Consider the following 24,953-nt stretch of genomic DNA (forward strand, 5'->3'; position numbering starts at 1 on the left):
ACTTCATGACAGGGCCCATCATCATCCTGATACAAACAAACATTATCTCCAAACTGTTCCTCTAGCGTAAACAGTAAAAAATGTTGTAAATTGTGCTCATACTCTTCCGCGTCTATCGTTTTCTTAAACGTAGCAGGGGGACCAGAGGCATGCCACGAAAAACACTCACACACACACACCTCTGCACCACCTTCCCCGTATTTCACTATCGGCACTACATACGATGGCAGAGGTAATGTTCTTCAGTCATTCACGAAACCCACTCCCTTCCAGCGAATTTCCACAAAGAATAGCGTGACTGATTACTCCAGACCGTCCACTGTCCAGTCACCCACTGTGTCGGTTAGCATCGTGCCCCTCTCTTTTTCGGTCTCTACAACCAGTCGTTGTCCTAGCTCGATGCTGATAGCACTCTAGAATTTAATGAATTTCCCTTCCATGCATTCCGTGCATTTTTTATAATCACTTTGCGCAGTCCTTGACGGTTCAGTACATCAGGATTGCCTGGTCTTGTTTAAACTGTAGTTGTTTCTTCGCGTTTCCATGTCGGTCAAATCACCAGCAGCCCACACGAATGGCTTTACGAGGCTTCAAATGTCCCTGATGGATTTGTTACTCAAGAGACATCCAGTGAAGAGTACACGTTTGAATTAACTGAGCTCTCGTGGTCGACTCCTTCTCTATTGGTAACGTCTCCTTTTAGTGGTCAGTTCCGTATTTCACCTTACAATGGTGCGGATACTCTCGACCAGATAGTGGACCTAGCCCTTCTGTTTCCTTAGTTGAGTGGTTGGGTCACGAGTCCGCCGATTCCCAGTCGGCCAGTGCTGACACACTCAGAGGCCATCGAGGAAATGGCGGGCCGAGTGAAGACCAGCCACGTGGAGAGCGAGCGGTGAGGGACGAGAGTCACTCGTGCGGCTTCGCCACGAGGACACACTGGGTGCTCTCACCTGAAGAAATAACGCTGCAGCATGTTTACAAACAGCCGCGTTCCTGCTGAAAATCGCTAGTGTTATTACCATACTGCGCTGATGTGCATGGTGATTGCAGATAATTGTTCCCTTACAGGTGCAGGGACTGGATACTGAAGCCATCCGGTTTACTGGCGTTTCGAAGAAGGAAGGAAGATTTGCGTTTAATTTTCCGATTATAGCAAAGGCATAGAGGTGGAGCATATCTCGGAAATCCGCCGTGGCCTCCTGGAACGAACCATATCAGATTTATACCGTTACATGTGTAGTATTTATTCTTTCGGACATGTTCGAAAAATGTGTGTGGGTGGCTGAGGCGATTAAGGCAACCGTTCTAGAGAAGTCCCTGCCTGACCAAAAATTTTCATGTGCAACCGTTTAATAATTTCAGCGCAAAAAGCAACTACGTCATACAGATTTCCTTTAGTCATCTCACATTTGCTTCAAGCAGATTATGGAAACCACGGAAAAAGCAAATCTGGCTGACTAGATAATGATTTGAACAGCTACCCTCATGATCGCAAGTCCAGTTGTTCAATTTTTGTTGTCTCCTTCCTCCTCGACTAGCCCAGCTCCCACGAAGCATAACTCATTTCCATATTGTTGACTTTCTTATTGTCAAGTTCTATCATCTGGTTGTGGGGCTAATGTGTTGAGCCAAGGTTCTACATGTACAGAACAATAACAAAATAGTAAGAATCGAAGTAAGACTCTTCATCAAAATTCGAAGCTTCTTGACAAAAAAAACAATATCTTCTTCCATACTAAATTCTCTTGAGAACTGGAAGTCGTCTTGTAAAATAAAACTTCTTCAACACTAGAACTGTTTTAATCGTAGGGAACTTCTTACAAATTCGGATTCTAGCGAAAACACCGTTAACTTTTATAAGATCTGAGCTGCGTCTCTTTCTTGTTTTCCTTTTATCCCTTACAGACTGAGTTGACCGCTCTGTACATGACTTGGAATTTTTTTAACTTTATGTGCTTATTGATATCATAGTTATAACTGAAATCACAGCCTAAACAGGTAAATGAAAAACTTGTTCAAAAATGGCTCTGAGCACTATGGGACTTAACATCGGAGGTCATCAGTCCCCTAGAACTTCGAACTACTTAAACCTAACTAACCTAAGGACAGCACACACATCCATGCCCGAGGCAGGATTCGAACTTGCGACCGTCGCGGTCGCGCGGTTCCTCAGAAACTTGTTCAAGTGGCTTATTATCGATTAGTATTCTTGACGTATACAGATAATTTTTTATGAATGCCATGACTTTAACAGTATAATGGCGTTTGTAGCAAAGTTTTAATATGAAATTGATATGCAAATTAATTAAATTGATCAATTAATCACCCCTGTCCCCACCCACTCCCGCCCCCAACCTAGCCCACCCCCACCCCCAGATGATGTCAGGTGTTCTCCCAGCTGCACATGTGCCCCAGCCTCCTCATCCCCCCCCCCTCCCCGTCCTGCCATCACCTACCCTATTGGAGGATTTATTCAATTTTGGGGGGAATTTCTCCCAGGGCTGTGCTGACATCTCACTTCACCCCCCCCCCCCCCGCCCGGAAATTAGCGGGAAATTAAAAATTAGCAGTACCGAATTTGGAAATCGATCCCTGGTCTTCCTGGGCGGAAATCCCTAGTGTACCCACCTAACGCAATTATATCACCAGAGGCACTTGGAACTGACGGGAAACTAGAAATGGCAGTGCCCTTTCCGGGACTCGAACGCTGACTCTACTGGATGGAAAGCCCAAGTGCACTAACACATGGAAACTGTCCAGATGTGGGAGAGGACGGTAAGGTTAGTGTACTTTATCTATTTTGGTCAGGAAACTGACGCAAATATCGATCCTAATTACGCAATTAACACAAAGATTGGTCCTAATTACATAAGTATATGCATAGCGCCAGCCGCTGTGGCCGAGCGGTTCTTGGTGAGTCAGTCAAGCACCGTGCTGCTGCTAAGGTCGCAGGTTCGAATGCTGCCTTGGGCATACTGTGTGTAATGTTCTTAGGTTAGTTAGGTTTAAGTAGTTGTAAGTCTAGGGGTCTGATAGTAGTGGGGCAACCTGTGTACCACCCCACAGTCCACTGTTGCCAAATTTATTCAAGATGGCGGCGACGACATCATCGAAGTTGGTGGTAGGTAGACTTGGCAACAGTGTATGACGTCATCCAAGGTGGCAGATTTTGGCGGAAAATATGCCAATTGAGCTTTGCCCACTAACCTAACACTCCAGAAGAAATTGGCGCAAAATTCAAATTGCAACAGGATAATGCCTGCAAAACCGTACATGTCTTTATTATTATTCATTATCATTTATTATTCATTAGCATTCATTATCATTCATTATCATTTATAATCAGTTATTATCATTTATTATTATTATTTAATATTATTGGCCTACCTCCACTAGAAAATTTGCGCCAAATTCAAATTCCAAAACGATAATGGCTGCAAAACTGTACTTGTCTTTATTATTATTCATTATTATTCATTATCATTCATGATTTATCATTATTTATTATTATTATTTATTATCATTTATCATTTATTATCATTTATTATTATTTATTATTATTGGCCTACCTCCACTAACATAGAAAATCTGGAACTGTTCAAATTCACACGCCATAATGTCTGGAAAACCGTACTTCTATTTATTATTATTATCATTTATTATTACTTATTATCATTTACTATTATTTATTCAAGACGGTCGATTTTTGCAGCAAGAAAGCCAATTCCCTTACATCCATGACAAAAAATCTGTCACAAATTCAAATTTAAACACGAAAATCTGTCACACCTGAGAGAAAAAAGACCAATTGGGCCATGTGCACTAACCTAAGTCCATCTCATCCTATGAAGTTTGAATTTTTCGCGGTCACTCATTGCTTCACTCCTAAGCTATGAAAATCGCGTCAAATAATAATAAAGTGCACTTTTACTAACGTAAGTCACCTCCTGTGAATTCGTGGCAAAAGGACTGAAGTCTTTATTTCAAACAGTACCGTCGTCACTTGTTCTCCAACAGAGTTAGTACTCATCTTAGAGATCGCAGTCCAGTCGCCACGAGGCCCCCAGTCCAACTGAATTAGTTCATATGGTCGCCGCCGACCCGCGCCGGACCGCGCGCCACCGGCAAGCGAGCGGTCGCCTCACGTGACGGCCGTCGGTTGCGTCCGCGCCCGCTGCCGGTCCAGCGGCCGCTCACGTCACAGCCTACTGGCGCCGACTCGCTTCGCAGGCCAGCGCTGGTCCAGCGATGTAAACATGTTTTCGTGGACAGTGGAGTCCGGCCCCACCGACCAGTTGGCGCCAAAGCTGTTCGCTGGACAGGTTGGAACCTGCCGATGCTGACTTCATAACGGCAGGTCGTTTGATCCAGCACCTGGTTGACAAAGGATGCCCCGCCGCACGTTTGGCGCCAAAGTTTGCTCGAGAGTGGAATCTGCCATGACGTCACATCAGGTGGTCCAGCACAAGTGTTCGCCTCGATGTCCCTCGCTAAGTTAATTGATCATCCGACTCCTATTATTCAATCCACATTCTGTGCTTACCTAATCCAAGATCGTTGCGAAAACACACGCCCCTACACGTGAGCCATCGCGCGCGCCTAGATTAGTACCTCCACAAGTGAATGTAACAAAGTTCACATGACTACTTAATTAAATGGATCAATTAATTAACCCCTCTGATGATGAAAAGTGCCACGTTCACCTAGACTTGGAATGAAATAGTTAAAGCCCCTACTGACCACCACGTCCCCCTACCGTCCCATGCTCGTTGGCTAACATGTACTAATGTGTACTGCCGTTTACTAATGTGCACTAACGTGTTCTAACCTACATTAACCTATATCAAATTTTGTCTATATAAATAAGCTAAGTTTGAATTCTGATGGTCAGTTCGTGTTTCGCTACCAACACAAGAAAATTGTGGCAAACAAAGCCACTAACCTAAGTGACTCAAAATCGTCGGCTTTGCCTCTCACGCACCACGAGCGCGAGACTGCCCAAGTCACAGCCTGGACGTTTGTACTCGCGTCGGACATACTCCTCTGTAAATACTCTAACTAAACTATGACCCGAATACTGTTGTTCAATCCACATGGTCTAGGACGTGGCCAGAGCACACCACAAGTACCTAAGTCGAGAACATCGTTCGCCCCACCTGTAGTTAACCGCTGAGAGACGAAGATATGCTGCAATCACATCTCTTGCGCCCTCGTAGCTACTTGCCTCAGCAATTAGATCTAACAAAACCTCCAAGTAGAAAAAATAAGAATCAACTCGAACTCTCTCATATTCTATATCGTCCCACAAATACGTAACGTGCATTTTATTTACGCTTCGAGTATACCTATCACTCTCATACAAAAAACACTCACCCTGATGTACCTGGTGTCATGTTGCACAGTCGGCAGACACGCAAACAGCTCCTAATTTCAGTGTACAATATCAAACTGCTCCTAAATAATGCAGTACACATAACTGTAAACACCATCACTACTCTTAATCTGTTCAAATAACGCATAGCAAAATAGCTCAACAGATGTTGGGTTGGCAGAAGAGCCAACACCGTGTTATGAATGGAGGCCGAAATGCACGCGTTTTAGCTCACGCAGGCTGGCGTGAGGAGGGAAGGACTATACTGATGTGAGGTCTGGAACATGACAAGGAATTAGAATTCAGAAAGCGGGCGGAATTAATTTGATACTTAACTTTAATCCATTAATGATGAACGTCGCTCTTGACGCTACATGATTCACAATATTATTTGTTCAGAATACAGTCTTGAAGTAATTAGTTGCAGCAACTGAATATGGCGACTTGCTAGGTCGCAGCAAATGACGTAGCTGAAGGCTATGCTAAACTGTCGTCTCTGCAAATGAGAGCGTATGTAGTCAGTGAACCATCGCTAGCAAAGTCGGCTGTACAACTGGGCTGAGTGCTAGGGAGTCTCTCTAGACTAGACCTGCCGTGTGGCGGCGCTCGGTCTACAATCACTGATAGTGGCGACACGCTGGTCCGACGTATACTAACGGACCGCGGCCGATTTAAAGGCTACCACCTAGCAAGTGTGGTGTCTGGCGGTGACACCACAACAGACGCGCGCAATAAACCTGTCCCACATTAAGTCACACGTCCGACAGCTCTCAGTTCGCTCAAAGGCCTCTGTTCGAACCCTCAAACATGACCTGATGACAGCCGCATTCACACCTAACACCTGAGAAATTCATATCACCTACACGCCGAACATGACTATCCAAGCCAGGCGACGCGAGTCGTGTGTCACCGTCCTAACTCAGTGCGGTCCAACACACATGTTAAGGCCGCATTCCATTGCTTGCCGGCCTATATGCGACACATCTCCACCTTCACGTCAGAATAGCCGAGAGCGAGTTCACACACACACCGTCCGCACACATCCCAGCACTTCCCTCCCCTCACAATCTAAAACGATCATCAGCCCAGTAAACCTCCCCGAAATTGTATAGTGCCCCCAAAAATATTTAACGCTCGCTTTCCTGTTTTCTCAGCTTATTTGTAAATTCAAATTCTTACCCTAACAGAACTTGTTCACGAAAATAATACTGAATGCGCTCCTAACCTCCTACCCTTCCAGCTCTCAACATACGCAAATGTTCTCAACCCTCCTATATCCCAGCACAACCGATTAATCATTCTTATTCCTTCTTATCGAATTTACCGGCCTAATTTCCTAAGACCCCGTTATCGACGTACGATCCTGCTTTTCTTTCTGAGGCTTTCTGTGCTTACTTTTACAGAGATCGCTAAATTACCAATCTACACACACAAACACACACACAAACACACACACAAACACACACACACACACACACACACACATACATACACACACGGTCATCCTCTCTACTCATCCCATAACATAAGCAATAGTAGCTTTACAATCCATTATATACAAACGCTACACAATGTAAGGCACAGTAACTTTACAATACCGACTATATGCCCCAATGCCCTCCATTCCTATGGAAGCGCTGTGAACCTGCTCTTTCTTTCTACACACGCCACACTCAGCGGCAATCAGCCCTTCTACATCAATGGACAGAAGTTCCTCTCAGAACTGTTCCACAAATTCGGTGATCACTTCCCCTCAGCACAAATGCGTTACTGTCTCTTCTTCATTGCCTGCTCGCTTTTTCTACAAACATATCCAGACTCATAGACTACAAGAACACACCAAAATTTTTCGAAGTACAGCATCCTGTAAACCACTGAGTAACTAGAAACAAACAGACTAAAAAATTATTTTCGCACTCTCGAATACCGAAGTCGTTGATTTCATTGTACTTACAGTTAAATATTACAATAGCGGTCTCAATTGATTGACATTCTACAATGAGCTAAGTATCGGAAATACACTCTCTTGACCGCTGTTACTCTGCAGATATCTCTACCGTCCTTACGACTTCCTCTCTACTCATCACATCACATAAACAATAGTAACTTTACAATGCAGTATATACAAACGCTACACAATGTAAACCACAGTAACTTCACAATACAGTATATACACATTTGACACAAAACAGTGCACTTATCCAGTATATCTCTACAGCACGCGAAAAAAATATCCTATTCCTACAGCGTCTATATACCGCAATGCTCTCCAGTCCTAGGAAAGCACCGTCAACCTGCTCTTTCTCTCTACAGACCCGACACTCAGAGCTAATCTTCCCTCTTACATCAGCAGACCTAAGTCACCCTCAGAACTCTTTTTAGAAATTCGGTATCGTCTCCCCTCAGCACATACGCCTTACTGTCTCTCCTTCCTTGTCTGTTCGCTTTTATACAAACATCCTCAGACTCATAGACTGCAAGAACACATGTATTTTCTCCATAATATTACACCATTTTAGCTGTACTCAATATCATACACTAGGCTACACCCTACCTATCACTAGGTCGTCATAATTTCCAAGATAAAGACTTCAAATTAATTCTCTACAAACGCCGAACTTTATCTATGTGCAGCAAGCTGTAAACCGCTGAATAACAAGCAACAAACACACGCAAAATGATATTTCCACTCTCGAATACCATTCTCAGTCATGTAACATATTCGAGGTCTTCGCTATAATTTACACGTCAATTAAGGTCTGTCCGAGGTCTAGAGAACAGACAAGCGTGTATCCAACACACCACAATCGATCTTCACTCAACTACATAAAGGCAGCAAATGTGCAGAAGTAGTCAACCGAACAATCTACATCCCATTGAATAACACTCCAACTCAAATCAATCATCTTCTCAAATTCTGACTTGATCACCAAAGCTGCCCAACGCATACTATTATTTCGCTATTCGGTCGTCTAGAGGACAGCAAAGTTAACTCTTACAGATGGCTACACTCCAACAGGTCTCTGCATTCGGGCAGCTGCTCCAGTTATTTATTATTATTTATTTATTATTATTTATTATAATTTATTATTTATTATTATTTATATCATGTGCGTGTGTTCGCCACGAGGTCCAGAGTCCAACTGGGTTAGTACACATCGCCACCACCAGAGGGCGTCATTCAAGATGTCCGATTTTGGTCGGGAGTTTGAAATTTGGCGGAAGATCATACAATTCGTTTACCTAACAAAAATGGCTCCAAGTTCAACTGTGTTTAGCTCCTATCACAACCACCAGAGCGCTCTGTCATCACGTCAGTTGATTACGCTATTACCGTTATTCAAGATGGCTGCACCCAGTGCGAACCATGTCACCTTTCCCGAACCTGCATGCTACAGTAAAATTCCAACTTGGCTTTAGTCACACCCTACACATCGTTCAGCTGATCCCATTTCCAGATCTTTCCGCATCTGATCTCTGCAATTTAAGTCGGAGAAAGACATATCCATTACCTTCTGCAGCCTGTCTAGAAACAGAATGACCTCAGTTACTGAACAGGACCTTGTCTTGACCATTCGCTGGAAATGCGCGCAATATTGTACGTCCCAAACTAGATGCAAGTACAACAGATCCTCAACATCCTATCATCTTTATTCTCTACCATCAAACAGTGAAAAAAAATTACCTACTATAAAAGTTCATCCTATTTACAAGCCACGACGGCACCAATGCGATCCACCTCCAGCGCGGACAAACCCTCCCCGAATAACTCAGAGTGCGGCCATCCAAGAATTCCTAACAGCTCACCAAGTCCGACATCTCAAACTGCAGCTGCCTATGTGGACAAGATCATATTAAATATTCAGACAGTGCAGAGACCACTTTAAAGTTTAATCACCCATACTCTAAGCGAATGAGAAGCTACCTCTGACCCTTGCTCAAACACTCTTTTCTAACACTCTTTTGCACACTGCCGAACATTTCGTCTTTCGGCCACGCCTTCGAAGTCTGTGTCTGATTCTACACAGACATCAACACGGACTGATCCACGGTCTCTCACAGGAACCTATACGTTGCACCTTGTAAATCATATTCTTACGGTCGATAGCACAACACTGAATGATTTTAAATAAAGGACGGACACAAGACAAGGACACTAGAAAAGCCTGGTTGCGTTGTGGCGACTTTCCAAACTACCCTCCGAAAGTGATTGATGGCCTCTACATTTAAACTCATATGTCACAGTGATCGAACAGTTAATAACTCTGCGTTCAATTTCTAGCTATTCCTCACTTTGCACACAAGTACCGGATCGCCGTTTTCGGTGCCAGCAACCCCAGAAGTTGCGGTCCATCAACCAAAATTTGTTCCCCAACTCAAACAAGCATTGTTACTCAATCATTATGTGGTACCCAATGCACGGATGGGATGGAGAAGACACCGCCGATCTACTGTAATATTATCCATCACAGCCGATATCGTGAAAAATTTTACAGTATGTCCAACACTGGCCAATCACGTGACAGAATGTTTTCCTAATTTCAGTATCATAGCTAAACCATACCCCCTCTACTTTGCAAGTTTCATTGCGAGTATTGATAGATGACTGCTCAGTACGCCCATTCACACTTAATTCTCGAACACATAAAAACGATCAAAGTGTACGAGACAACTCTATACATATTTCTAAGACCTCGCGCATAGTACTCGATCAGTCTCTCTGCGTACGGCGGTCACAGACCAATCTCGCCGTCTTAGGTTAGAAGACCATCCTCACCTGGGCATTGACCAACCTACCGTGCAACATCGCTACCCAATTAATCTTCAACCGAGCAGACGAATACAGCTACACTTCACCTCTCTTGACTGAATAGAGCTTTCATAGTCCTAACCCCTCCAAGTGCACCACATTTCTCGAGATGTAACCAAGTATTGGAGCATAGCACACCATATCGATCTATAGTAACAGATTTCAAAGTGCCTTAATGTAATAGCATACAAAATTAATTTAATATTTTCTTAACAGTTTCCTTACTGGCGGTTTCTGTGTTGTCTAGTTGAATGCAAATTCATTACCGGTAACATTTCTCATTACAACGTGAAACAATGTCACACTTCTTACAGTACATTATTTTTATCTTAGAATACAGGGTCATTCAAAAGTACCTCTGCGGTTACAAAACATGACAGCACGAAAACTACAACATGTACAGAAAATAGATACAAATCAGTGGATAGAGCACCTATCCAAGTTTTTAATTCACATTATGCTGGTTCTATATGGGCAGCATTTCTGACACATGTAACGTCAGTATCTGCGTCCAGTTCATTAATGTCATTGTAAATCTGTTGACTGAGTGCGTATGTCAAGGCGTGAGCTGATTCAGTGTGACAACAGAGCGCATGATTTGTCTACATGTCGTGACCTGCGTGGCTTCTTGGCGTGCGTACTGCAACTACGCCAAGGGGTGTGTTACAGGTGGGAAGTTGGCAAGATCCTCTGTCCACTGATATGCGCCATTAACCTCCATCTCTTTTAGCTTTCACGCAGTCATCTTCTGATACCCAGAAGTACAGAGCGGAGCAGGGAATTATTCCTAATTTTAAGTTGGTACAGCGAGTACTCACTACTCTACTGGAGCAGTAGAATAATAAGGATGGGTTCGAAGGTCACAAGGCAGTGGATGTTGGCAGTCGATGTTTACCATGCTACCGCTGTTAGTTGCGTGGTCGAGTGAACTACGTACTTTTGATGTCGAAACCTATTTTCCTGAAAACCGGTCTATAGCTGCAGTACAGCATGCTACGCGTATTCGAGATCAAGTCCCCCCTCGAAACATTGTTTCCGACCGTATATCGATTCTGTTGTGGGTAGAGAACTTTCGTCAAAGTGGCACAGTTATCAAAAAGAGAGTTGGGGCACAGAGGGCCTCTAGAACACATGAAAACTTTGAGCCTGCAAGAAGGTCGGTGGTGCAGTCCCCTAAACGTTCTGTTAGCACGCACGCGACGTCACTTGCACTGTGTAGCCATGCTGGGCGTCGGATTCTCTTTGGAGACCTGAATTTCATCCGCATAAACTGGTGATCGCTCAAGAACTGCCACAACGGGACCGGCAACATTGATGACAGGCATGTGAAGACTTGACTGAAAACGTTCGTCAAGATGCGCACACTTTCTTCAGTGTGGATGTGCTAACGAACAGAATATGCATTAGTGGTGTTGTGTGAAACCTGGGGAAATTCGTGAGATGTCTCTCTACAGTGATAAGGTCACAGTATGATGTGCCATCGGTGCTGAAGAAATCATTGGACCTTTTTTTTTTGGGGGGGGGGGTGGGGGGGCGAGAAACTACCGTGGTGTTATCGTCAATAGTGGATGATATGTCAACGTGATCCAAAAGTTTTTTGAACCACAACTTCACCAAATGCATATGAGGCTCGTTTGGTTTCGCAGGATTGTGCCATAGGCCACGCTGCTCGACATTCGACGAATATTGTGAGGGAAATCCTTGCCTGTCGTTTGATCTCAAGGTACAGCGACATTCCATGGCCTTCCCGCTCGCCTGATTTAAGTTCGTGCGACTTCCTTCTTTGGAGTTATCTCAAAGCTGAAGTTTATAAACGCCGCCCAAGGACCCTCGCGCCTTGAAGAACGCTATTCTCATTGCAACAGGCCGTATTCCACAACATATGCTCCATATAGTGATGCAGTACTTTAAAATCTGGCTGCAGCTGTTCATTAACAACGACGAGCGTCACTTGTAGGATTTGATGTTCAAAAATTAAAAACACTAAACTTCCAACTGTACTTTATTGAGGTAATAAAGAAATGTATCCTAGCATTTTTAGTTTTTGTTTTATTAACTTTCATAGTTTGGTATACAGAAGAATGCTGAAGATTAGATGGGTACAACACGTAACTAATGAGTAGGTACTGAATAGAATTGGAGAGAAGAGAAATTTGTGGTACAATCTGATTATGAGAAGGGATCAGTTCGTAGGACACATTCTGAGGCATCAAGGGATCACCCATTTAGTAGTGGAGGAAACCATTGGGGGGAGGGGGAGGGGCGTTAAAAATCGTAGAGGGAGACCAAGAGATGAATACAGTAAGCAGATTCAGAATGATGTAGGTCGCAGTAGTTACACGGAGATGAAGAGGCTTGCGTGGGATAGAGTAGCATGGAGAGCTGCATCATATTAGCCTTTGGACTGAAGACCACAACACTAACAGTTAGGGATAATTCCCTGCCTCACCCTATACTTAGGAATAACCCTGTACTTTTATGTTTTCATGTTAAAATATGTGCTGGATGTATCAATAAACTTTGAGAATATTTATACAGTTTCTTCAATCCAAATGTGTTAGTGCTTCTGGTTTTTTCAGCAGGTTAAATAAAAAAATATTTCCCCTAAAATTTCTTGCGTATCAGTTTTACTGTTTTTGTAATTATCAGCAAGAATTTTACTTTGGAAAGTACTTTGTCCTTTTCTAGACTAAGAAAAGGGATGTCTAACATTTCTTGGTATTTTTATCAACATTTTAAATTGTCAGTAACCCGTGATGCTGTACATAGGCAAGATGGCCTCGACCCATCTAGTTTGGTAGTGGACTACAGCAGTGGATGGGCGTCGTGTTGTTACAGATGGTGGGCCACGTGTCAGGGGCGCACGTGAACCCCGCGGTGACGCTGGGCCGCCTGCTGAGGGGCGGGTTCGGCGCGTGGGCAGCGGCGGGCTACCTGGTGGCGCAGCTGGCCGGCGCCCTGCTGGGCTACCGGCTGCTCCTGGTGAGTGCACCGGGGGAGGGCAAGTAGGGGTCTGGTGGGGTGGTATGTGGTGGGCACTTGTGGCCTAGGACAGCTTGTGGCACGAGACCCGGCATTTGGGAGAGGGATCACTAGAATGGAGGCCGTAGTTATGCAAAAGGTAGGAGAATGGTGGGATGCTGCGGGGGGTGTCAAGAATGAAATGAGAATGGATGCAGAGGAATGCGTCGGAATAATTTACGTCAGTACGGACTTCATTATATGGGAGGAAAAGCCTGTTTTGTTGCGAGAGAATGATAGCGAGCCACGATTGGTGGCAAGTGGAGTAACGATGAGATTATTAGTCCAGTTTTTAGTGTATGTGGAACATGATGAACATGCCCTATGTGGACAAAAAGGGACAGTAATTTGATCAGTTGTTAAAAGATTTTGATTGATTAGAGAGGTAAAGTGGATGTGCCAACTGAGACAGATTATATTGTGTTCGAAGATTTCGAGGGACTGGTGGAAACTGAGCAGAGTGGATACCCAGGTGTCCTTGGAGTCTTTAGCGGCGGCATGACTGAATAAAATCTCGTTCAGGCCTCACCAGTTCGAACAAAGTTCTCCAACTTTCGATGGCTACCTCGCGATCATTGTCAGGAGAAAAACTACTGACAGTCAGGCCTGGTTTTTTTCTTCTTTTTGTGATTTCATTCCCCTTCTCCATACGGGCAGGGAAAGACTGGCAGTGGCCCAGTACGCCGCTCTTCAGTCAAGAGATACACGTAATAAAAAGAGGAAAACGAGACATATAAAAGTCGATAAAGGTAGACATGAGAACATAGTAATGGGACACATAGAGAGTAGTGTTATAGGCCCTTTGCTGTTCCTTATCTATATAAACTATTTTGGAGACAATCTGAGCAGCCGTCTTTGGTTGTTTGCAGTTGACGCTATCGTTTATCGACTAATAAAGTCATCAGAAGATCAAAACAAAGTGCAAAACGATTTAGGAAAGATATCTGAATGGTGCAAAAAGTGGAAGTTGACCCTAAATAACGAAAAGTGTGAGGTCATCCATATGAGTGCTAAAAGGAGCTCCTTAAACTTCGGTTACACGACAAATCAGTCTAATCTCAAAACTGTAAACTCAACTAAATACCTAGGTATTACAATTACGAACAACTTAAATTGGAAGACACACCTAGGAAATGTTGTGGGGAAGACTAACCAAAGACTGCGTTTTATTGGCAGGACACTTAGAAAATGTAACGGACCTACTAAGGAGACTGCCTACACTACACTTGTCCGTCTTCTTTTCGAATACTGCACACAGTGTGGGATCCTTACCAGATAGGACTGACGGAATAAATCGTAAAAGTTCAAAGAAAGGCAGCACGTTTTATATTATCACGAAATATGGGAGAGAGTGTCACAGAAATGATACAGAATTTGGGCTGGAAATCATTAAAAGAAAGGTGTTTTTCGTTCCGACGGAATCTTCTCACGAAATTCCAATCACCAACTTTCTCCTCTAAATGCGAAAATATTTTTTTGACACCGACCTGCATAGGGAGGAACGATCGCTACGATAAAATAAGGGAAACCAGAGCTTGTACGGAAAGATATAGGTGTTCATTCTTTCTGCGCTCAATACGAGATTGGAATAATAGTGAATTGTGAAGGTGGTTCGATGAACCCTCTGCCAGGCACCTGAATGTGATTTGCAGAGAATCCATGTAGATGTAGATACATGTACACAGAGACTCTCACGTGTGACAGTTAAAAAAAGTACACATAAAGTTAAAAAACACAGTGGGCAATGTGCTTAGTATGTAAAAAAAACTGAAGCCACACACAGAACTTAAAAGTTGGCCGCAGAATTAAAACACTCCAGAACGACGACACTTAAAAACCTACTGCACGAGATGGAGCACACATCATGAAGAGAAAATCTGTTGGGAGGGACCTGCCGAGGGAGGGGGGCATGAGAGGAGGGAAAAGAGGGGCAAGTGGGGGCAGAGGGGCAGGGGGCTGGAGAGGGTGGGAGGAAAAGCAGGGGGGTTGGGGGCACACCAAGGAGCAGGAGAGGGACAGGGTGGGAGATGGGGAGGGAAGGCAAGTCAGGAGGGAGTGCTGAGACGAAGAATGGGTGCACTGGAAAGGGAGGGGGTAGAGGAGGGAGGATAAAACTGCTAAGGGGAAGGCCGGAGGAAAGCAAAGAGGGAGCGCTGAGCGGGGGGGGGGGGAGGGGGGCAAGGAGGTGTTGGTAGGAGGGGTAGATATCAGGGCGAGCGGTAGGTGCTGAAAGTTTGAAAGTTGGGAGAGGAGGTTGAGGGTGTGGAGTTGGAGACAGGTCGGGACACCACGGTTATGGTGCGGCAACGGGCTGGGGTTAGAGAGGACAGAAGACGTCAGGGTATGGGGGGATCGAGTCTGTGGACGACGCATAGGGTGCAGATGTGTTTGAGGAAAAGGAGAAGATATGGGCTCGGGCCTGGCACTATTTTCCGCTTACATACCTACGATTACGGACGCTGGCACCAATAAGAGGGGGCCGAAGCGATGTGTGCACGGAAGGCGACTTTTGCAGCTCATAGCAGTGCCGGCCTGCGGCGAGACCGAGTGACGCCAGGTGGCGCGAAAGCCCGGCGCCACGTTTGAAACTGCCGCTCCGCCTCCCTGCAAGCATTAAGCACCCGTCGTTGCCTCCTTTCGACGTCCAAAGCCCACCCCCACACCCTACTCAGTGTGTACCGTTGGTCTCTGTTGAAAGTGTTGCTGTTCATTCTAATCTCAGCCACCTTTTTTATATCCGAGTCCCAGTATGTTGACACATCAGCCAAGCTGTATTTTGTGTTCGTTGTCGAGACAATGCTCAGCTATGGCCGACTTGTGGAACTCCCTTTGCTTAATATGACTATTGTGCTCGGTATAGCACTCCACAACTGTGCCAATTGTCTGGCCTATATACGCTTCTGGCCATTAAAATTGCTACACCAAGAAGATATGCAGATGATAAATGGGTATTCATTGGATAAATATATTGTACTAGAACTGACATGTGATTACATTTTCACGCAATTTGGGTGCATAGATCCTGAGAAATCAGTACCCAGAACAACCACCTCTGGCCGTAATAGCGGCCTTGATACGCCTGGGCATTGAGTCAAACAGAGCTTGGATGGCGTGTACAGGTACAGCTGCCCAGGCATCTTCAACATGATACCACAGTTCATCAAGAGTAGTGACTGGCGTATTGTGACGAGCCAGTAGCTCGGCCACCATTGACCAGACGTTTTCAATTGGTGACAGATCTGGAGAATGTGCTGGCCAGGGCAGCAGTCGAATATTTTCCTGCTGAAATGTAGGGTTTCGCAGGGATCGAATGAAGGATAGAGCCACGGGTCATAACACATCTGAAATGTAACTTCCACTGTTCAAAGGGCCGTCAATGCGAACAAGAGATGACCGAGACCTGTAACCAATGGCACCCCATACCATCACGCCTGGTGATACGCCAGTATGGCGATGACGAATACACGCTTCCAATGTGCGTTCACCGCGATGTCACCAGACACGAATGCGGCCATCATGATGCTGTAAACAGAACCTGGATTCGTCCGAAAAAATGACGTTTTGCCATTCGTGCACCCAGGTTCGTCGTTGAGTACACCATCGCAGGCGCCCCTGCCTGTGATGCAGCGTCAAGGGTAACCGCTGCCATGATCTCCGAGCTGATAGTCCATGCTGCTGCAAACGTCGTCGAACTATTCGTGCAGATGGTTATTCTCTTGCAAACGTCCCCATCTGTTGACTCAGGGATCGAGACGTGGCTGCACGATCCGTTACAGCCATGCGGATAAGATGCCTGTCATCTCTATTGTTAGTGATACGAGGCCGTTGGGATCCAGCACGGCGTTCCGTATTACCCTCCTGAATCCACCGATTCCATATTCTGCTAACAGTCATTGGATCTCGACCAACGCGGGCAGCAATGTCGCGATACGATAAACCGCAATCGCGATGGGCTACAATCCGACCTTTATCAAAGTCTGAAACGTGATGGTACGCATTTCTCCTCCTTACACGAGGCATCACAATAACGTTTCACTAGGAAACGCCGGTCAACTACTGTTTGTGTATGAGAAATCGGTTGGAAACTTTCCTCATGTCAGCACGTTGTAGGTGTCGCCACCGGCGCGAACCTTGTGTGAATGCTCTGAAAAGCTAACCATTTGCATATCAGAGCGTCTTCTTCCTGTCGGTTAAATTTCGCGTCTGTAGCTCGTCATCTTCGTGTTGTAGCAATTTTAATGGCCAGTAGTGTAGATGCTGCTGCACTCGCAAGGGACACCATACACACTGGGCATACAAAGAGCTATGTGGTCTCCAACAGGGCGCAACGTATCTCGTGTTTTGGGGACGGTTTCTTGTACACTGGAATACGAAGCTGGGATCCTGCCTCCCGCTCGACTAAAACATCTAAGAAATCCATCTCGATTGTAAATTTAATGTTGGGATGGACACTGTTCATGTGATCCACGAACTGCTGCACGTATTAGTAGCACAAGAGAGGATGGGTTGGAGGAATTCAGTCTCTATGTTTAGTTATATTACTTGGTATCGTCGATCAGCATTTCCTGTTCTCTTTATCACCGTGTAGTTAGTTTTATGCTGTCCAAACAAATAAACTCATTCATTAGTTTGAGCACCTCATTTTCTAATCCAATTCCCGCAGAAAGACCTCATTTATGTGGACTGTATTCCATTTACCTTATTTTAGCTTTATTTATGTTCGTCTTTAATACGTTTTTATATACCATCCATTCTCTCCAACTGGTCTTCCAAAAGTTTAGTCAACTCTGACAGAACTGCAGTGGTATTGAAAACTATGAAGTTTTTATTTCTTCTGCATCAGCTACAATTCAGTTTCTCAATTTCCTCTTCCCTTCCTTTATTGCTTGCACAAACTACAGACTGAACAACATGAGGATGTCCGGATGAATTCAGAATTTTAGTGCTCACAGATGACATAACTTCTCCTACAAGGAGGACGTAAAGTGCAGCTGGCCTGGGTGACACTGTGTCGTTTCGACAGGCGGTGACGTCGTCTTCAGCATCGTGCGAGTGCACTACCGTGCCCGCGGCCGCACTGTCGCCTCTGCAGGCGCTCCTGGTGGAGGCGGCTGGAACGGCGGGTCTGGTGCTGCAGTGCCACGCCTCCTGGGATGGTCACCAAGCTGGCGTTGCCTCGCTCCAGTTCGGCTTCTACATGGCGGCCATCTCCCTAGCGTTGGTGAGGACCGGAATTTACATCGAGTATTGGTTACAAAATCAAAATATTAAACATGGCTGCGAAACAGCAACTGTGTAAACCTGAAGAGGTTAAAAAATCAACCAACCAGTTGCAAATAAAGGCTTATTGGCCCTTGACCTAGGTTTCGGCATTTGTAAAAAGAGCCGCTAGGCTTCATCTAATCTAATGTACCATTATGTGATGTAACAAGACCCACTACTTCCGAAGAAGATATTTTTACAAATATCGAAACCTAAATCAAGGGCTAATAAACCTTTACTTGCGACTGGTTGGTTGATTTTTTTAACCTCTCCAGGTTTTAAAATCCTCTAGAGAGCATCATATTATTTATATTTTTCATATCAGAAGCAATACTCTTTACACTGCACAATAAATTATTTGTCGCACTCCGAGTGTGGGTTTTGCAAGGGACTGAGCGACAGGGGCTCACGGTGTGTGGTGCTGATTGATTGATCGAAGTGAGAGGGGGACTTGATGCTCTCACATAATTCGCTCAGGTGGACATATAAGACCGCAGGGTAAAAAGGAGAGAAAGCAACTCAGCAGATACGATTAACTTCCGTTTTGTTCCGAAACTGAAATACATGTATGACTTTCCTAGCTGACACGCCTCTGCACCAACAGCCACGTCCTTGTGCACACACAGTGGCTGTTCACCACCGCTTTATCTGTGTCACAGGACCACCTTTTAAAATCTGAGACTAGCAGAGCGTGCAGCCAAATAACTTCTATCCAGAGGCTCCAGTCTAGCTGCGTCCGTGTCTGTCAGCGACTCGCTTCATTACTGCCTACTTTCTTCTTCCTAACCACTCTTCTAATTCTGGACGTTTGGTCCTAAAGTTTCGTCTTGGTTTCCCATTTGACCCTGCCTGCCCCCGACACGACGTAATTTCGAAGACTTCTCGTCACCTTATTTGTTATCCTTCTTTCTGAGGCTGGTTGGAGGAATAGGAAGTCTTTCCTTACGTGGTCTTGAACTACGTCTGAGGCCCTTCATTGGCTTCCCATATCGTAGCATACCTCCACTGTCTTTCCCTCTCGCAATTTCTGCTCTCTGTCTCAGCTCTTACACTCTTTTTTGTCTAAGACCCTTACTTCATTTATTCTGTTACATCATTTTTGCCTTTACTTCCTAAGGATCTTGCCTCATCTCTTCTGTCACCTTACTCATCCTTTATCGTCTCAGTTGTAGCCGGCCGGGGTGGCCGAGCAGTTCTAGGTGCTACATTCTGGAACGGCGCGATCGCTACTGTCGCAAATTCGAGTCCTGCCTCGGGCATGGGATGCGTGTGATGTCCTTAGGTTAGTTAGGTTTAAGTGGTTCTAAGTTCTAGGGGACTGATGACCTTAGAAGGTAAGTCCCATAGGGCTCAGAGCCATTTTGAAACAGTTGTACTTAATCAAACATAACAGTCAACGTTTGTACTCACAGGGATTGCGATTTTTTAACAACAGCATAAATATTTTTTTTAATGATAGTACCCTCCAATGTTGTTGCGTTGTTAATCTCTAGCAATAGGTACATCATGTGACTCTGCACCCGTAAATGAAGCGGCTTGAGCTTTGAACAAATTTGAGATATACAGTTTATTTCATTCTGATTTTATGTGGCAGATACTGAACAAACCCGCTATTTGCCATACATTTTTGAACATCCACGGTCAGTCGCAGACCTAGCTGAAAAGTGGAACAAGCCTTGTGGGAGACATTGCCTAGAAATGAGCCGCATGTGATGCGAAGATTCGATTGATGCTGGAGGAAGAGGTACATAAAACATTATCAAGGGACACAACATCCAGAATAATGAAGAAGACGTCAGAGCTTCTCAAGAGATCTTTACTGGAAGGGAGCGACATTAAAAATCTCCTTCCTCGGGCGACTCGACCACGTACACTGTGTGATTAAACGTATCGGGACACCTGGCTGAAAATGACTTACAAGTTTGTGGCGCCCTCCCTCGGTAATGCTGGAATTCAGTATAGTGTTGGCCCACCCTATCTTGATGACAGCTTCCACTCTCGCAGGCATACGTTCAATCAGTTCTAGAAGGTTTCTTGGGGAATGGCAGCCCATTCTTCACGGAGTGCTGCACTGAGGAGAGGTATCGATGTCGGTCGGTGAGGTCTGGCACAAAGTGGGCGCTCCAAAACATCCGATCTATAGGATTCAGGTCAGGACTCTGTGCAGGCCAGTCCATTACAGTGATGTTATTGTCGTGTAACCACTCCGCCACACGCCGTGCATCACGGACAGGTGGTCAATCGTGTTGAAAGATTCAATCGCCGTCCCCGCATTGCTTTTCAACAGTGGGAAGCAACAAGGTGCTTAAAACATCAGTGTAGGCCTGTGCTGTGGTAGTGCCACGCAAAACATCAAGGGATGCAAGCTGCCTCCATGAAAAACACGACCACACCATAACTGTTCGCACTACACACGCTGGCAGATGACGTTCACCGGGCATTCGCCATGCCCACACCCTGCCATCGAATGGCCACATTGAGTACCTTGAGTACCGTGATTCGTCACTCCACACAACGTTTTTCCACTGTTCAATAGTCCAATGCTTACGCTCCTTACACCAAGCGAGGCGTCGTTTGGCATAAACCGGCGTGATGTGTGGCTTATGAGCAGCGGCTCGACCATGAACTCCAAGTTTTCTCACCACCCTCCTAATTGTCATAGTAGTTGCAGTGGATCCTGATGCAGTTTGGCATTCCTGTGTGATGGTCTGGATAGATGTCTGCCCATTACACATTACGACCCTCTTCAACTGTTGGCGGTATCTGTCAGTCAACAGACGAGGTCGGCCTGTACGCTTTTGTGCTGTACATGTCCCTTCACGTTTCCGCTTTACTATCACATCGGAAACAGTGGGCCTAGGGACGTTTAGGAGTGTGTAAATCTCGCGTACAGACTTATGACATAAGACACCCAATCACCTGATCGCGTTCCAAGTCCGTGAGTTCCGCGGAGCGCCCCATTCTGCTCTCTCACGATGTCTAATGACTACCGAGGTCGCTGGTATGGAGTACCTAGCAGCACAATGCACCTAATATGAAAAAACATATGTTTTTTCTGGTATCTGGATACTTTTGATCACATAGTGTACAATGTATAGCTTTCCGAAGGCTCACAAGAAGTACACAGTTCTACGTCCCATCATGAGCAGCATTTGATCGTCGACTTATAGACTCTCGAAACATCTCGCCAGCCTCCTTACTCCGCACGTTGGTTACTGTGTACGTAGTATCAAGAACACGACATATCTCAACAATCGAATTAAAAGTCTGCATCTTGGAGAAGGATACGTCACGGTTAGCTTTGTTGTGATGCCATTATTCATGTGCGTACTTATCAAAGATTCTATAGATCTGCTCTCTCAGTTATTTAACGACCCTGTTGTGAGTTTATTTAAGCACACTCTGGCGTCATCGTATTTTTTGTATATTTTGACCAGACCGATGGCGTCGCAATAGGGAGCCCATTGGCACCAATTGTAACCAATTTGTCTGTAGAGTACTTTGACGACGTCGCCCTGGATACGGTACCTGCAAAACCTTGTTGCTCTTATCGTTAAGTCGACGACACGTTCGTTGCCTGGTCCCCCGGACGTGAAAATCTGGTAGAATTCTTGGAACACGTCAACAATATCAATGCCAACATGAAGTTCACGATGGAGACAGGGTCAGACGGTGGCTTGCCATTCCTTGACGTCCTCGCCCGCCAAGAAGCAAATGTGTGCCTCAGCCACAGTGTTCAAATGGTTCAAATGGCTCTAAGCACCATGGGACTTAACATCTGAGATCATCAGTCCCCTAGACTTAGAACTACTTAAAAATAACTAACCTAAGGACATCACACACATCCATGCCCGAGGCAGGATTCGAACCTGTGACCGTAGCAGCAGCGCGGTTCCGGACTGAAGCGCCTAGAACCCCTCGGCTACAGGGGCTGGTGCCACAGTGTTCAGCGGTAACCCTCCCCACAAGGACCGATATCAGCATACTGTTACCATCAGTCGCAGAAACGTTATGTTCTGAGGATCTTGGTGCATCTAGCGGAAGCCGCCTCAGAAGCTGACAAGCTGCCAAAGTAACTGAGTCACTTACGGAGAACGTTCAAGGAAAACGGCTACAACAGCCGCCAGATTTCGCAAGCCATCTTTCCGAAAACACATAAGCAGAAGGACCCCGAATAGGACTCGAAGAAGCTTACGTTTTTGCCGTTCTGTGGCTCAGTCACAGAAAGGGTTAACCAGCTCTAAAAGAGTGATAAAAACGATTCGGTCTTCGGAGACACAAAAAATATGGCAATCATGAAGCCTGTGATAGACGATGTAAACGTCAGAACGATATAAAAAACCGCCTGGGTGTGGACAATCCTATGTCGGACAGACTGTGCATACTATTGAATAGCTCTGTGTAGAACACGAGAGATGCCTTCGCCTTCGGTACCCTGAGGAATCTGCGGTAGCAGAGCATCTTGTAGAAAAGAGACGTCGTCTTGCTTTCGACAAGATATCTGCTATTACGTACACTAACAGTTTCTGGGATAACGTAATAAGAGGTACAATCGACATAAAAATTTGTGACAACAACCTCAAGAAGGACGGCGGCCTGCAGCTAAGCACGGCTCGGGATTCAGCCACCGGAAGGTTGAAGCAGGCATTACTTTGTATGGCACTGAAGTGAACACCAGTGACGTCACAGAAGGCAGTGCAGCTATATGAGGAAGGTAGCAGCAACCGAAAAGACAGTTACCATTTGACAATGGCCGAGGAGTACTCGACCGAAAGCTCGTGTATTTTAAGCCACTCGACGCAGCTGGAAGCTCGAAAGGATATTATCATTGCTTAGATTGAGTCATGATACTCTTTTTTATGGATGGTGTTGCTATATACAGAGAAGTAACAACACTGGAAAACTGTAGCGATATGCAACAAGACTTGCAGAGAATCGACGCTCAGTGCAGTGATTTGCACTTTATTTTCAATATAAAAAGAAAATTAAAGTATGGCGCGTAAGTATTGTATGGTTGTACGATCCCAAAACAATCACTGGAAGCAGTCACATCCAGTAAATAGATGGGATTACGCATATGGAGCGATTTAAAGTCAAACGAACGTAGGCAGATGCCAGACAGATTCATTGGGGGAATCCATAAGAAGTGTGGTTGGCTCACGAAAGACGTAGTTCATAAAATTCTCGTTAGAACAGTGCCTGAACATTCCTCGTCAGTCTGAGATCTGCACTTGAAAGGTAACCCTAGTGGAACCATATGAATTGATTGAGAATGTTGGCATAATTTTAGTCTTCTAACAACATTTATTTTTCTTTGAAACAGACATAAATTATGCTAAACAAATTACTGATTGAATACTGTAAACAACGAACAGGTGTTTCAAGACTACACTGGAAAAGGATCCTGGGTGGCAGAGACAGTACAACTAGTGGAGTGAGTCAATTCCTCTGGCCCTAAAAATGTGGATAACGCAATCTGAATCGATCTGAAGCTGAGCAGATTGTGACTGATCAAATCTACTGTAGATTCTCAACATAGGTGCAGCTGAGAGGAAGTGGCGATAGAGATCTGTACGCCCTGACAATGCCGGAGTGGCAGTACGTTACCCCGTTTGCTTCATGTGGTGACGTAACTTGCAGCTGGCGAGATGTGTGCGGCGAAGGTGAGACATGGAGACGGCACCTGTGAATCGATCGCGGCCACGAAAGAAATGTAAAAATCTCACGGTCTAGAGATGAGGCAGACGGATCGCAATTTACTCTCTACCAGAGCCCTGAAGTCACGGTAGATTTCAGTGTGTGACGCACCCATTTGCTGGTAGTACCAAGGACCAATTTGGCTCACTTATACGACACAGCGCACAAGGACACCAAACGTCAAGACAGGTAAACCACAAACGAATAAGTGTGCCCTCGGAAAATGAGTAGTCCGAGACGTTTGAAGTCACACTGTTGTTACAGTAAGAATGTTAACACAGGCTCCCCAGTCTAAACTACTCGCAAGTGAAGTCAGTCTCTGGACAGGTCCCAAGTACCAACCACACATGGCAGAGCTTCGACCAGCAGTCCTTACCAGACCAAAGTGCTGCACCTGAGTCTCTCGCACCACTCCAGAAAAAAAATCCGTTTTCCCACAAAGTGCAGGAACGACACCGCCTTCACCCCGTCTTGAGCCAATCACAGGGCTCTAGAGGCGTTAAATCTACCCTCCCACACGGCAGCACAAACTCGTGTCGAATCAAGGCAAGAGTTAACAAACCTGCATCTCTGAAAAAAAAAAAAAAAGGAAATCGCCAATTACTGGCTTTTTTAAGTTTTTGCAGAGGGGAAAGAGACGATTTTCTCTGAAGTCGTGTCACTTCCCATGGCAAGAAGCAAACAGATACAATCTTAAAGATCTTTATCTAAATCGCCTGTGCCTTGGAGCTTGTTAGTCATAGCTATGAGGTGTAATCTCCAAACGTTTCGCAGACGCCGGATTTTTCT

General features: G+C 45.2%; 1 protein-coding gene across 1 annotated transcript in view; it reads left to right on the forward strand.

Moving 5' to 3' along the window:
• Nucleotides 1-24,953, forward strand: part of LOC126455754 (lens fiber major intrinsic protein-like) — a 106,858-nt gene that overhangs the window by 62,637 nt on the left and 19,268 nt on the right. The window contains exons 4-5 of the mRNA XM_050091520.1: nt 13,023-13,166; nt 18,229-18,426. Of these exons, the coding sequence (XP_049947477.1) occupies nt 13,023-13,166; nt 18,229-18,426 (342 nt within the window). The remainder of the gene's footprint in view (nt 1-13,022; nt 13,167-18,228; nt 18,427-24,953) is intronic.

Source organism: Schistocerca serialis, chromosome 2, assembly GCF_023864345.2.
Source record: "Schistocerca serialis cubense isolate TAMUIC-IGC-003099 chromosome 2, iqSchSeri2.2, whole genome shotgun sequence".
Classification (NCBI taxonomy): Eukaryota; Metazoa; Arthropoda; class Insecta; order Orthoptera; family Acrididae; genus Schistocerca; species Schistocerca serialis.